This window comes from Puntigrus tetrazona, chromosome 7 (genome assembly GCF_018831695.1).
Source record: "Puntigrus tetrazona isolate hp1 chromosome 7, ASM1883169v1, whole genome shotgun sequence".
NCBI lineage: Eukaryota > Metazoa > Chordata > Actinopteri > Cypriniformes > Cyprinidae > Puntigrus > Puntigrus tetrazona.
In genome coordinates, this window is record NC_056705.1 from 176531 (window position 1) to 191996 (window position 15466).

General features: G+C 36.6%; 1 protein-coding gene across 1 annotated transcript; it reads left to right on the forward strand.

Annotated features, from left to right (window-relative positions):
- Positions 1–877: 877 nt before the first annotated feature.
- On the forward strand, positions 878–15400 carry LOC122348023 (acetylcholine receptor subunit beta-like). Its single transcript, XM_043243260.1, is given in 12 exon segments — positions 878–1089; positions 2787–2923; positions 4962–5006; positions 5417–5456; positions 5459–5525; positions 6673–6781; positions 7556–7700; positions 8344–8529; positions 8913–9136; positions 10143–10318; positions 14385–14532; positions 14724–15400. Coding segments are annotated over 12 exon segments (1479 nt in total). The 5' UTR covers positions 878–1028; the 3' UTR covers positions 14865–15400.
- The last annotated feature ends 66 nt before the right edge of the window (positions 15401–15466 follow it).

Genomic DNA, 15466 nt, shown 5'->3' on the forward strand with positions numbered 1-15466 from the left:
CTGGAATGGATTCAAACACATCAAAACACTTTGCCTTATTTAAAAAGCACATTGGGGGAAGACTCTCAGTGACAAGCTCAATGTGGGTCGACACGAGCGCTCTGCCTCTTTTGTGGGATGCAGGAAATCATTTGAAATGTTCATGATTTTTAATGTGTCAGTGGGTGCTTTTGGAAAGTCAAATGTCATATGGGATCACATTTACATTTAAATGTACCATGCATGTGCTTTTTTTAATCTCTTGAAAGGGATTTGTGTTAGAAAAACTAACTCCATTCGTGAATCCAGGCCCTTTGTTTCCTTATGTCACGTTTACGCTGCACAAACATCACAGTAGCTGCATTTTAAGCGGTTATTATACTAAAAAGATGCGTTTAAAGTCTGTAATTACACACATTCTGCATCAAAATTGACATAAATGCATTTACATTTTCAGAAATCCCATGCAGCTGCAGAAATAATGTAGAGCCTTGATAATGTTTTTGACAGAAAAGTATGGAGTGGATAAAAAAAAGAGAAATTAAGTTGCAAATATAGACTGCAAGTATAACTTTTTATAATGTTGATAAAATAAGTCTCACCAAGGCTGCATTTATTTGATAAAAAGTAATATGGTTAAGTATTATAGCATTTTTGTTGTTTTTATATTGAAATTAATATATTAATGTAATGTATTACTGCGGTGGCAAACTGCATCTTGCGTTTAATAAATGCATCCATAATTATTTCAAAAACATGAAACACGAAACAACTTATTAAGAAATGTGATGGAATAATTATCATATTGTCATTCCCTTATTTTTATAACAGATATTTTTTCTTCTCTGAAGTAGGCTACTATTTTGTTGGGTAATGCTGAGTGTGGGCGCACAAGCGCGTGCGGCGTGTCTGTAACCCGAGCTCGGTGACAGAGCTCCGTCTTCTCGACAACTGTGTGTGTGTGTGTGTGTGTTACTGGAAAATACACGGATGGACCCGCACGATAACTTTCTATGAAGTACCATCGTGATTTCATTTGGTGAATCGCCATGAAGGCCCAGGACTGGTTTATTGTCACCTGTTGCCTCTGTGGCCTAAGCTCGACGGCAGGTACGTTGAAGTTTCCGACGCGAATTTTTGGGTAGCGCGCACATGTGAACGCCAAGTAAACGTTAAAGTAACGTCACGCGTGATATGATTACCTGAGAGAAAAACCTGCTTCTGACGTCCTACGACACGAACGGGGATTAACTTTACTTTCTTGTAGTCACCTTTGTTTGTTGAAATGTTGACATGGGTACTGTTTTACATGTCAAAGGTCCGTTTTATGTATAGCTTTCCAAACAATGCATCGAAAATGTTCTTTTAAGCATTGTTCCACCACATTTCAAAGAGTAATGCATGAAGCCTGTGATTTTCATATCTTTAATATATAATCCCAATGCTTAATTTTCCAGTGTAATAAACAGAGTTCTTACCATGACAAAGGCCGAGTTACTGTAACTCACCACAGTGTGATAAGGTCATTTGCGGTATCATGTCAGTCATACTTTGAAAATATTTAGTCATGAATGTGGGCTGTAGTGAACAGTAAATTACATAACTGTTCTGCTTTGAAAATAATAATAATACAAATGAAAAAAATATTACTTGATCACAGGTTCGGATAGTTATTACTGTCATTAAAGTAAGTGTACTTATTATGATGTCTGTTTTTAATTCGGAAACCCCAACAGTGATTCAAAACGCGTGTCTGCCATCGTTTTATATTTGGCTGACTGATACATAAATGAGAGTTTTGGTGTGTAAAGCAAATATTCCCGTGGTATGTCACATTAAAGGTGTGTTTTAAAACAATGACTGTGTGAAATAAAGCATAAAACAGAAAGTATGATCGAATGATATTTTTCCACCAGTAAAAATGGTACCAAAGCGATTTAACATAAAAGGGACATTTTCTAAAGTGTAGTTTTTACGGATACCCGTGGGAAAACTGTAAATTAACCTCAAGTCAGACTGTCATCAGGAACTATTTATATTAAAAAGTTGATTTAAAGGTGCTCGGAGAGGTTAATTGTTGTAATTATTTTAGGAAGCTTTCAGTGGGACTGTAGAGCAGCAGATGGCATATTCTTTCGTTAGGCCTCATTTATTTTATACGTAATATAAATGCTCACACAGAAAAAATAACAGTTCTCATGTATGTAATACAAGACTGGATTTTCTTTTCTCAATTAAAACCACTTAAAGTTACTGCTCACAAGAAAAGTCGGTCAAAACAGTGAAAGTGCTGTAAATGTGTACATATGCTGAAAGCAGCAGCCGTTGGTAGTGGCGGTTGGTAATGAAGGTGGCGCGCGGGACGCGCGTGTCGCTTTGTAACTGTCAGTTTGTATTCTGGAGGGCTCGAGCTGGCGAGACTTGATGAATGTGGCGCCCTAGAAGGCCCGCTTATAGATGCGGCTAACCTTCAAAGCTGTGGAAAAAAGCGGCAGACGTGATGCATAAAAACATCAGCGCAGTAAACAGTCGCCCTCAAATCTGTGCATGATGCAGGTCTGAGAACACCCAAGGCTGTGCGCTTGGCTGAGCCTCTTATCTGTTCAGCTTTATGTTCAGATTTTTAGATCTATCCATCCATCCATCCATCATTACACACAGCTGTATTCAGCGATTAGGCAGTAAACTGCCCCGTACGCAAGACATTCTGAGCTTTAACTCAGACTCCTAAGTTTAAGTGCTAAAGGTGGGAGAGAGTGGTGCTGCTACATTTATCTGCTTTCTAACACAAAAAACATCTTTTCCAGATGCAACAGAAGCAGAAGACCGGCTGATGAAGAAACTGTTTTCTTCGTACAATGTTAAAGCAGATGCCCTCGCGAGGAGCCCAGAGGAAAGGGTCGTTGTGAGGATAGGCATGACTCTCTCGTCATTCGTCAGCCTGGTATGAAGAAACATACATAGTTATGTAGTTTAATAGGCACGTAGCATTAATATCAAAGTGCCCATATGGATTTTTGAAACACAATTTTTAGAACGAGTCCCGAGCCGTTTCATGTTGACATTGTTTTCTGCCTACTTGTTGATCTTTAAGCGCTGGTCTGAATGAAAATGCAAATTCGTTCATTGCCACTAGGTGTCGCTTTTGGAGTGTTAAAAGCTCACATAGACCGCTTTAAATGAAATTGACCATCACAGCTCAAAGGAGGGGTTTGGAAAATGAATCGTTTGAGAGTCGCTGAACAAATAAGGTGAAATAAATGGATATTATGAGGAAATTAAAGTGTTTTTTGACGTTGTAGGCATGTCATCCTGTTGTGTGGTACTCCCAAAATATGAACCTTACATAGCCCATAATAGGGACATTTTAATATAAAATTATTAGTAATGTTTGATATATTAAATATGGTATTTGTTATTAGTACATTACTTTAAAAAGAATATTAATATTGCTATTATTATTTTTATTTTTATGAAGCAAAATGCTACAATGGCCTGACTGCCAAAAGCCGATCATTTATTAGATTACATTTATTACAAGATGTGTTTAGTTACTTGTTTATTTAAACAGATACTATGCTGCATATTGTTACTCATTGTGTCAGAGTGTGTAAAGCTGTGATTTTCAGAGAGGGAGTCAAGAAACCTGGGAGTCATTTTATGATGAATTTTATTTTCCTTGGTATTCCTCAAGAGTTTTTGCTCATGTCATATGCCATGGAGTATGGGGCGGAATACTAAAATATGACTGGTTATGATCCTTGTAAAAAATGAAATCATATAAAATACAGTATAAGTTATGGTAATTTGCTAAAGAAAACTGCATCAGTTTTTATAGGCCTATAATAGTTTGAACCAAGTCTGACGTTGACGTTCAGCTGTTCAGTTTGTGTGAATCAGGTCGTGGCTCCTAAAAGAAGGATTTAATAACCAGGTCTCGGGTAACAGTCCACATTTCTGCATTTTTGCAGATGTCTGAGAGTTAAAGTTTATAATCAAGGTATTTTCATTGCTCTGAACATAAAGGAACAGGACCTTCTCTACAGGCTTGAACAGTGGTTTCACATGAATCCTGCTTATGCAGCAAAATGTGTGTCCAAAACAAGATACATATTGAGATAGCATTAATGTATCATTCCAAATATATGTATTCAGCCTGGAGCCATCTACGCACTGAAGTCATTACATGTATATTAATAATATAAAGTGTATATACAATGTCTATATGAGCGGTACTGTGTGTGTTGTCCCATCCCCCAACTGTTTGTGCTCTGTAATGAGACTAGGACAGCTGGCATTCCTGCACTAGTTTTAAATAGCATTCAGGACTGTGTAGTGATCTGACCATTGAGTCTCAGGTCTTTCCCTTGTCTTCTAACCACATCCCATCACCCCCTTCTCCCATTGCAGCCAGGGTTCCCATTATTTGTCTCTAAACAAATATCAGAGGCAGAAAATCCTTCTTTATAGATATGCTCTTGTTTTTCTTCCTAATCTTCCATTTATTTTAGAAATAATAAGATACAATGCTAGTATAATATAGTGTTTGGTGGTTACAGTGTTGTTTACATTCATTACGGCTTATTAATATTACACAGATTCCTTTAAAATATTGAATATGATCAAACTTTATATGATACAAAAAAAAGATTTTGCATCCTAAAGTTAATTTTATAGTACTGTAAGTTCTAGATTGCTGATATTTCTTTGAAACAGTTCTTATTGGTTGAGTAAATATAAACTATATATGTATCCATACTGTCTAATATATATATATATAGCATAATATATATATAATATATAACTTTTTGTTTATTGAACTTTATAAAATCAACGTCAAATTTGCAATCATGCTGTTAATACTATATAAATATGTAATAATTAATAGTAAAACAGCTGAGTGCTGTCTAAAGACATGTGCATGCACTAGTTGAATTAATGGATTATTTTTATTTGTTTTACTCCATGTTTTTGTGTTTTAGAACATGAAAGATGAGGAGATGAACACTATAGTTATTATGAACTTGGTAAGTCAGCACAATTTCTTGTGGCTCCCGTGTGTCATTTTGAGAAATAACATCTTGAGTGCAATTCAAATGTATAAAGCTTTATTTGCATTGAGGAAAAGTTATCTGTCATCTATCTTCATAATTTTCTGCACTAAAATTACCACACAAGACAATCTCTGACAATAAGAACTAGATTCAATATACAGTAACTTTAAATGCAAAATGAAAAATTATGCAAATGCTGTTGATAATATGTACAGACAATGTGTGCGGAGATATTGCATTTGGTATAATTAATGACACAAGCAGATCATTTAAAAGCATTTGATTAAATGATGAACCAGTTGTAGTTATAATTTCTACGATGACCCTTATTTATCTGCACATGAACACACACACACACACACACACCTTTTGTGCTCTTGCAGGAGTGGAATGATTATCAGCTCTCCTGGAACCCGAAAGATTATGGGGAATTGATGTGTTGCGTATCCCGGCTGGAAAAGTGTGGCTTCCTGATATTGTTCTCATCAATAAGTAAGTTGTGTGTGTGTGTTGTGCTTCGCATATTATCTCAAAGAACCTCTGAGTGTGGGGCACATTATCTTAGAGAGCCTTTGCTGAGTTTCTGCTAGAACAGCAGAAATAACAGAAATTATCAAAGCTTTTGTGAAGCGTGTCAAGAGAAGTGTACTTTCTCTATCTGTTTCTTTCTCACACACTCACTGTAATGTCCAGGTAGACCCCCATCACTGCTGGTGTAAATATCCTCCCTCCTTCATTTATCTCTGCTTTATAGCCAATTAAACAACACTGCTGTCCGCTAGCAGCCTTGCTGGTACTGCATTCACTCTTACACACACACACACACAGACTGCATCCCACACACTGTTCAATGTGGGACATCTTCAAGTCCCACAGCACCATTAACGTAATAGATGGGAAGTTTTAAAGGCCTGGTTTGTGTCCTATGAGGATTATATACCAGTTCTCTATAGTTTGGGGCTCAATTGGTCAATTTATCTGAATTGTAGGTATTACTCTGACCTATTATGAAACAACCATACAAAATGTGAAAAAATAACATAATTTGACAGTGTCATGTCAGTAACAGTAAGTTTACAATGATCAAAGGCTGTCAAAGGACATAATAAAGTAGTAGTCCATACACTTTTTGTACACTGTGTCCCGAGTCATATTATAGCTTTGTGTCAGAAACGGGTGGAAAATTAGGCCATTATTCATTGTAAATCATACACTTAGGGTTACAAGATAATACAGAGCCAGTGGCATTTTCCAGCACCTGGCACAAAGTGTTCTGCGTATAAATATGTGCATGGACGATGACATATTTATTTTTGGTAAGCTATCCTTTTAAGTACTCTGGTCCGCTCAAAAATGTTAAAATTTAAGGCAAGTACAGCAGAGAAACCTCCAATGCATTCGGCACATTACAAGCTTCTTCTAAGTATTCTTAGCATCAGTGTGTTTAACTAGAGCCAGATGACCCATGCTGATGTGTGTTCAATATCTAATAATGGTTCAGCGATGATGATGCAGCTAAAATCTGTGTTTCCAAGCGATTTGACTTTCAGGGGGAAAAAGCAATAGTCTAACCATCTAAATTGCCTTAATTTATTGTTTAAAGTTTATCTGCATTAAAAAAATGATTTTGTGTGTGCAGCAATGATGGCGTGTTTGGTGTAGCTCTACAGGTCCATGTGCAGGCCTACAGTAACGGTCGGGTGACGTGGACGCCACCAGCTCTTTACAAGAGTTCCTGTGGGGTAAAGGTAAATTCTGCAATGCAATTGCAAATTACTTGGTATTACGTTAAGAAATGTGTAGATCATGATGCAGTAATAAAAATCAAGTGCTCCATAACGTTTTAATTTCTTAAATCAGTGCTGCGAAAAATTAACAACATGCCATAAATAAATCTAGATGTGTATTAATATCATAGGTTCCACTATCATCAGTTCTGTAATGTTATCTTTTGAGCACTAATTTTTCCGGTATTGTTCTTGATGATGAATGTTCAGCACCTTTCGGTAAATACTGTAGTAATAAAGGGTAAGTTATGGATGGGACCTTTAAGCACTGTAATGAAGTGGAAAATCATAAGAAGTTTAATGACGATTAAATCAGTAGTGTTTATAGCACAACTGCACTATATATATATATATATATATATATATATATATATATATATATATATATATATATATATATATATATATATATATATATTACAGTAGGACACTGCTGGGAAGAAGAACTTGTTGAAAAAGCACTGCTTTACCTCGTATAAGTGAGGATCTCTTTCGTTCCATGTGATTCTTTTGTACTTGTTTTGTGAACTTTTTTTCTCCTCCTCATTTGTATTGCTGCTTTTGTTTGGCCTCGCTCTAGTTTGGCTGCGTTTGATGTTCCGTCTGGTCTCTGCATGTGTGAAAAGTAGAAAGAGAGATGATTAAAGGAAGATCTGAGAGGGAAGATGCTCATCAGGCAAGCACACACACTAACATGCACAAACTCTTTGTCTGTACCTTTTTCTCCATCTGCAGGTGACATACTTTCCCTTCGACTGGCAAAATTGCACCATGGTTTTCCGCTCGTACACGTATGATTCCTCAGAAGTGGATCTGCAGCATGGCCTTGATAAGAGAGGAAATGAAATCCAAGAGATCGTCTACGATACAGGCTTTAGTGGTAATGGCACCCTTACCCTACCCCTTGACATTCATGAACATTAAGGTCATTCAAAGAGTACAACATCAGACACCCTAGAAATGCACTATAAACTTTCCTTGACACCTTAACAACAGCTTAAAAATGCTTAAATTAATCTATTATGCTTAAAAATATATAATGGCATCCATCCTTAAAACAATCTTGCAATTATTAAGAAACAGGGATCTACAGGGATGTCCAAGCTGTCCTGCAGAGGTCAAATTAAACACACCTAAATCAGCTAATCAAGATCTTCAGACTAAAAGCTGCCAGGCAAGCTAATTTCTGCATGATATTTGACCCTTGATGCCCTGACCTAGGATGACCTAGCAACACCCTAGACACCATCCAGCAATGCTCAGCAATCTTTTAAATGTCCAGACAAAGTGTTGTAAAGCATTTGTACATTATTTCTGCCTCACACACACACACACACACATATATATATATATATATATATATATATATATGTAATATTTTACAATAAACTTTTACATTTCAAAAATTGCCTGCTTAAATTCACTCAAAATGATAAGGTATGATGTCATAGTAATGTTTTCCCAATTATTCAACTATACATGAAAACAGCAAAAGTTTTGTTTTTTCTAATCTCTCATCCCAGAGAGTGGAGAATGGCACATTCGTCACAAGGTTTCTAGGAAGAATGTGCGAGAGGACCTGTATGAAGACATCACCTTTTACCTGATCATCGAGAGAAAGCCCATGTATTATGTGTTTAACATCATCCTGCCCTGTATCCTCATCACCATCATTGCCATTTTTAACTTCTACTTGCCACCTGACGCAGGTAAAAACCGATGCCAGGATTTGTTGCAAATGGTAAAATCAATCAAATCCACTTACCTGTATGCACAGAAAATGAAAGAACGTCAATGCAAATGGCCTTTTTATTAGATTCAAATTTTATTGACCTTAAACTAATGAATGTGCTGTTATTGTCCATTAAAAGTAGAGTTTATACCTGCACAGTTAAACAGTCTTTCAGTCTTGAAATTCTACCAGCAACAAATCATGAAGGGATCATTAGTATAATCTAATTCCACAGCTTATACAGTCTGGTCTATTAATTCTGTTATATACTGTACAATTAACCTAATCACAAAAAAAACATTCTGACTCTGTGTAAGTGTATGCATGAGTAGATCAAGAGGAGCTCTCTTTTCTTTTCAGGGGAGAAGATGGGCCTTTCCATCAATGTACTGCTGACTTTAACTGTCTTCCTGCTTCTGCTCGCCAACAAAGTCCCAGAAACATCTCTGGGTGTTCCCATTATCGTCAACTACTTGATGTTCACCATGATCCTGGTCACCTGTTCTGTCATCCTCAGTGTTGTGGTGCTCAACCTTCACCATCGCTCGCCCAACACACACCAAATGCCCCTATGGGTGCGCAAGGTCAGTACAGAAGAGTCCAGTCAAAGTGTCAGAGAAGATACAGCACACGTACTTGCTTCCTACAAACTGGAATATTGCTTGATAAAGTTACAGTAATTCTTTATTGTCTGAATATTTTTGCATTTTTTGCTTGAGAACGAATTAGCATTAGGAAAACACAAAGTCACTGTGCTTTTTGTGAGGAGATACACGTCCTTTTGTGAAAATTATGCGGAGTCAGCTGCTTTCAACAAATTGACAGCTGCATTGTTAAAATGACAGATGCAGAACATGTTTCCATTTTGCATCTTCTTTTATTCCCGGACACTCCAAATAAACCCAATGTGCCAATTACAAATGTATGAAAAACAGACAAAAATACCTAATGGTTCAAAATGGACAACAATTTTGCTCAGCAAAGAGAGCACACAGTTATATCACACAGTACTATTAAGCTTTATCAATGGATATGGGCTCTGCATTATTTAAACTTATTAGAGCTGCGGCCTCTTCATCGCACCAAAGTGACCCATGTATGCCTTCTATTAACACCCGTTTCAAGCTACCCAATCACAAGTGGACAACATTTCTAAAGATTATAATAAAAAAGCAGCATTGCTTTATTCACGTTTGGTACAGTTTTGCAGGACATTCACCAATGACAGCAAGGCCATGTGAAAATAGACATGTGATGCAAGGCTGAAAGATTATTTGCTGGCCAAGTGCAATCTGTCTCTTTCTTTTAGAGCCTTTGTGAAGTCATGCAGATGAAGCGAGGACTCAGCCATCTCTAGGGCGGCTGTTGTTCCACAACACTCAGTTTTAAGATGCGCTGTAGTGCTATTAATAACGTACACTAGAAATGATAATTTTGCTTACATAGGTATTATTTTGCTGTGAATAGAGCAAGGGCAAATGACAAACATGTACAGTTTGAAAAATCAACACTCATTCTGAGTTAATCAGCATTGGTTATTACAGTATGTGAATATTAATATAGGAACTGTTGAAATTGTAATTCTTCTAGATCTTCATCCACATGTTGCCTCCTTACCTGGGCATGCTGCGACCGAAAGAGGAGACCCCTCTTTTTCTTGAGAAAACTGCCAAAAAGGAGAACACTCAAGCCATCCGCAGAGTGGCCGATGAGTACTTCATCCGCAAACCCAATAACACCAACTTCCTCTTTCCCAAACCCCACAGGTGAGTTCCTGAGGTTATCAGAATCAAAATCAACTTTACTGCCAGGTATGTTTACACATACGAGGAATTTGTTTTAGTGACAGAAGCTCTACAGTACAACCTGATGACAAGACAGATAATAAAAAGAGTAATATACAAAATATGAAATGCAAAAAATAGCAAAACTACAATATATACTATAGACATCCAAGTAGATTATCTGAAGGTCACAGATCAGTAGGGTCAGAGAAAACGAAGAGAACTGATTTCTTAAGATAATAGTGTTGCCACTTGAGCTTGTGTACAAAATAAGAAGTATTGGTAACGTTATTATGATAACTTTGGAGACATATTCAAAGACCTCAGTCATGTCAGAGACCACACTGAAAATCTGGGATTCAAAATCTAAACTTTAGAGAACTTTGTAAAAAGGATTGTTGGATGTAACACTTAACTGTTTTTAGGTTGCTAATCACATAACTAATTATGTATCATCGATCATGTGACATACTGTTTTTGTACGAAGGGTAGGCTAAAATGTTTTATTTCATTTTAGTTCTGCTGCTTTAAAGCAAAAGGGGGACAAACCGAATATAAAGATATTCTGAAATTCATGTTAATTTTTTAATTAAAATTTTAACTGGAATTGTTTTGCTGATAATATATTTTGTAATGAAAAACTGTAGCCTGTTTAATTAGAAAAATGCAAAATAGAGACATTTTCACTGCTGGTCTCAAATTCGTGGTCCCCACTGTATGTGTGTGAGCACAGTTAAACGCCTTAGGGTTTGATTAATCCTTACTCTCTCTTTTATACACTTTAAATCTCCTCTACCAGGGAATTTCACTCCTGGCGAGCTGTGTGCGTCTGGGGGTATATATGCGTGTATGTGTGTGTGGGGAGTGAGAAAAAAAGAAGAAATCATCACTAAAATAAAAACAATCAGCACAAATCGGCTCTGACACATTAGACCTGCCCTGCATCAGGCTCGAGAGAGACGTGAGGAGATGTAGAGACAGGAGAGGGTGTGAGAGAGAAAGGGAAGATGAGAAAGAAATTCGATGAGGCAGCAGTATCTTGCTTTTTAATTGGTTTTATAGTGTGTTTTGGCACCATTGCCACCATGTTTTAGTCAAATTAGTCTTTCCTGTTTAGTCATCTGTGTCTGCTGACTTACAGAGTTAGGAGGGAGAGGGAAGGAAAAAGCGAAGGGATGGAGAAAAAAAAAAACCTTGACCTTTTCTTTCATTCATTTAAATCATGGCTAGTCTTGTCTTGACTATTGCCATCTAACTTATTTTGCCCAAGATAAGTAAAACATAACTTGCAACATAACCGAGTTTGCTTTTTAAATGTGATTATTTACCAACCCCACACCTTTCAAGGAAGACAGCTCCTATGCTTGTCGAGGCTGCATTTATTTAAAGACTGCATTGTGAAATATCACTACAATTTAAAACTCTTTTCCATTTTAATGTTTGAAAATTTATTCCTGATGGCAAAATTTTTATTTCAGCATCATTATTCCAGTCTTTAGTGTCACATGATCCTTCAGAAATCACTCTTGATATGCTGATTCGGTGCCCAAGAAATAGGTATTATTAATATAATAATTAATATATAAGTGTTGAAAAAGCAAAAAAAAAATCTGAATTCTTTGATGAATAGAAAATTCAAACAAACACCATTTATTTGAAATTGAACCCATTAAGGGTTTCTATAATGTTAATAATTTTAACATTATAAATATATTAGCCGTCACTTTTAATCAGTTTAGTGCAAATTCATCAAAAATGTATGTAGACGTTGTCCATAAGTTTTCAAATTATTCCAGAGACAAACTCTGGGAAACAAATGATTTATGCAGGATTGCCTGAACCTTTGAATACCGTAAACTCTGGATATCTTTGAACCTTGCTTCACTTTGTAAAATCCAGTGTTTATTTCTTCCTTGGAAGTTCTCGTTTTAGCAGCCTCTGATGTTTTTCCCTGGAGGACTGATAAAATACTGTGTTCACTGACTCCAGAAACCTGTAAAACAGATTGGAGCTTTGCCATTCTGAATATGCATCTAATTGTAAATTATGGCTCTAATTGTGGAAAAGAACTTATAATGAGTGCTTAAATGAATTTTGAACAGTATGTTTGACAGTTTGATTTGATCTATCATCTGCTGTGATGATGTTAGCGCTATTTCAAATCCTAGATGTAGGCGCCTGTTTTAACACGCACTCCTCAGCTGGGCTAAAGCTTGCCTCTGCCCTGTTCTCCCAATCCGCTGTGCTTTCAGCCCGGCATTAACGTATGTCTCAGTCTAATGGGGTTCCACTCAGGTCACCGAAGCTCACTGGGGAACCACAGACTACCTGCAATGAGCTCCTGTACCCGCACCTGAATACATAAGTAGACGCGAGAGCCGTGAGGAGTGAAGAGTCGCACTGACCCCTTGTGGTAGGATATGGAGGCGTCGCATCTGGAAAATGGAAGGAGAGAAAGAGAGGGGGCAATAGGAGAGTAAGAAAGAGAGGGGACTCATAATGAAACAGATGTTAGCGAACAGATTCACAAAAGAGGAATGCAACACATCAGCGGTGATAAGCATTTCATCAGCACATTGGAAGGATTTCATGGGTGGGTGGTGATACCATCAGCATAAAACAGGGATTTTAGAAAAAAGAGAAAGAGAGAGAGAGAGAGAATGACAGTGAGTGGGTGACTGACTGATTGAGTGAGTGAGGGAGGGAGGGAGGTAGTTAATGAAAGAGTGAATGATAAAATAAGTGAGTGAGTGAGTGAATATGATCTGCAGTACACATTAGCATGGGTCACCTTGACACAGGAGTTTTGGGAAGCTGTCTTTTTTCTGATTTGGGATTATGTGGGTGCACACACACACACACACACACACACACGCGCACAGCAGGAAGGACGCACAGCCCAATGCATTCTAAGGCTTTAAACACTTGCACCCTTTTCTCAAGGACAAAGTAATGTGATCCTCCACGGATTTAGACTTGCTGTTTGAGGTTTCGGCCTGTGTTCATGACTTCCTGATAAAGTCCATGAAATTTATTGAGGTTAACTCTTAAACTGTTTGTATGGATTAATGCAGTGGTTATTATAAAGAAATTGTTTGTGCACACCATTAATTAATGAGCCCTCATAATCTTTATCCTTTTAACAATCGCTGCAAAAATAGCCGGCGGCCTCAAATTATTGTTTCACTTTCACAGCATATTGAAACATCACACTCTTACATGAAATGAACAAACTGTGCATCATTAGAAATATTAAAGGATCTAGCTTTAATGTTTGACTACTGTTTTGATAAAACTCTGTTGTAGTGATAGAAAGCTATTCATTTATGTGAAATCTTGGTCATTCCCAATGGACCAAATTGAATCCCACCATTTTGGTTCGTTCATTGTTTATTTTTATTTTTTTTTTTTTTTTTTTTGTCTGTTCATATAATAAAAATCACTAAGAACTCAGAATTAAACACAACAGTTAAACTCATACTGGTTTGAAAATACATGAAGGTGAGTAAATAATGAGAGAATTTTTATATATATATATATATATATATATATATATATATATATATATATATATATATATATATATATATATATATATATAATATAAAATTTATTTATTTATGTTACACTTATAAGCATTGTTTTATTTGCAACGTCCAAAACAAAATGTGTACTAGTATGAGGACATGGAGTTTTACTACAAATAATAATGTTATATTTTCTGTATTTGGCCGATGCTTTATCCAAAGCAGCCTTCATTGCATTCAAGGTTTATGTTTATTCAATTGATGCATTTCTAGGGAATCAAACCCAATACCTTGGTGTTTCTAATGACATAAGAATATGTTTCATATGCAACAGAGCATTTCTGGTTTATTTGTACAAATATTTGAAGGTAACTAACACTACCATTATAGGTATAGTTCTCAATCAATTGATGCGTAATGCGGACCAGTAACTGAATGTGAACTAATGCCAAGCATGTTCTGAATTTAATAAAGGTGTTGTAATGTACAGTGATATTCCTCCTCTATTCCCTGTGGTGCAGGTACCAGTCTGATGGTCCATGCACCGACTTGAGGAAGTTCATTGATGGCCCCAGTCATTACCTCACCCTTCCTCCAGATCTCAAGGCAGCTGTGGAAGCCATCACTTACATCGCAGAGCAGCTGCAGGCAGAGAAAGATTACGAGGCTGTAAGTGATTTATAAAGATAACTATAGCCAGTTGTACCAGAATTATAGGTGACTTTTCGTGCTTCTGTCTGTGTGTCAGAGCTCTGTAAATCTTTATTTTCCCAAGATTGCCATCACCTTCACTTTTTCATTTTCTCTTTTTTTCTTTCTCTACTTTCTTTACTTGGGTTTCCTCTTTCTATCTTCCTCAGTTAAAGGAGGACTGGCAGTATGTTGCCATGGTGGTTGATCGACTCTTCCTCTGGATCTTTGTGATTTTTACCACCCTTGGGACACTGGGCATTTTTGCTGATGCCAGCTTCAATGCCACGCCTACTGACCCCTTTCCCTAAATCTGACGCTCTTTCTCTCTAGGCCTGAACTTTTCACCTCAGAAACACTGGCATGAGATGTGTTAGACACTGCTATGTATTTAATGCACAATAATGGTCTTTTACTTTAACACAAAGAGTTTATTTATGTTGGATAGATGCGTAAAGTTCAATGGGATTTGTTATTATAACACATTTTTAATTTGCTGAAATTTACTTTTGCCATTTTGAACTTATGCAGTTCCTCTTTTAAAGAAAGAAATGTTTTCATTATCAGTCCAACCATGACTTTTTTATTACTTTGTGTTTTACTCATTAGTAATTGAATTATTGTGTGTGTATAGACGTATCACCTAATATTAATGTAATATATTACATACTGTATTTAATGTGCTGGTAAATCAATTTTTGCACATACGCTTTAGTTTTATAAATGTATAACTCAGTTTGGCTCACTTGGACGCTGATTTAAACCACCGTTCGAAAGATTGGGGTTAGTAGTGTTCTATTAAATAAACTAATTAAAGAATCCTTAATAAAAGGTTTCATGATTTTAAGGTGTGAGAAATGTTTCTTGAGCACCAAATCAGCATATTAGAATAATTCCTGAATGATCATGTGAC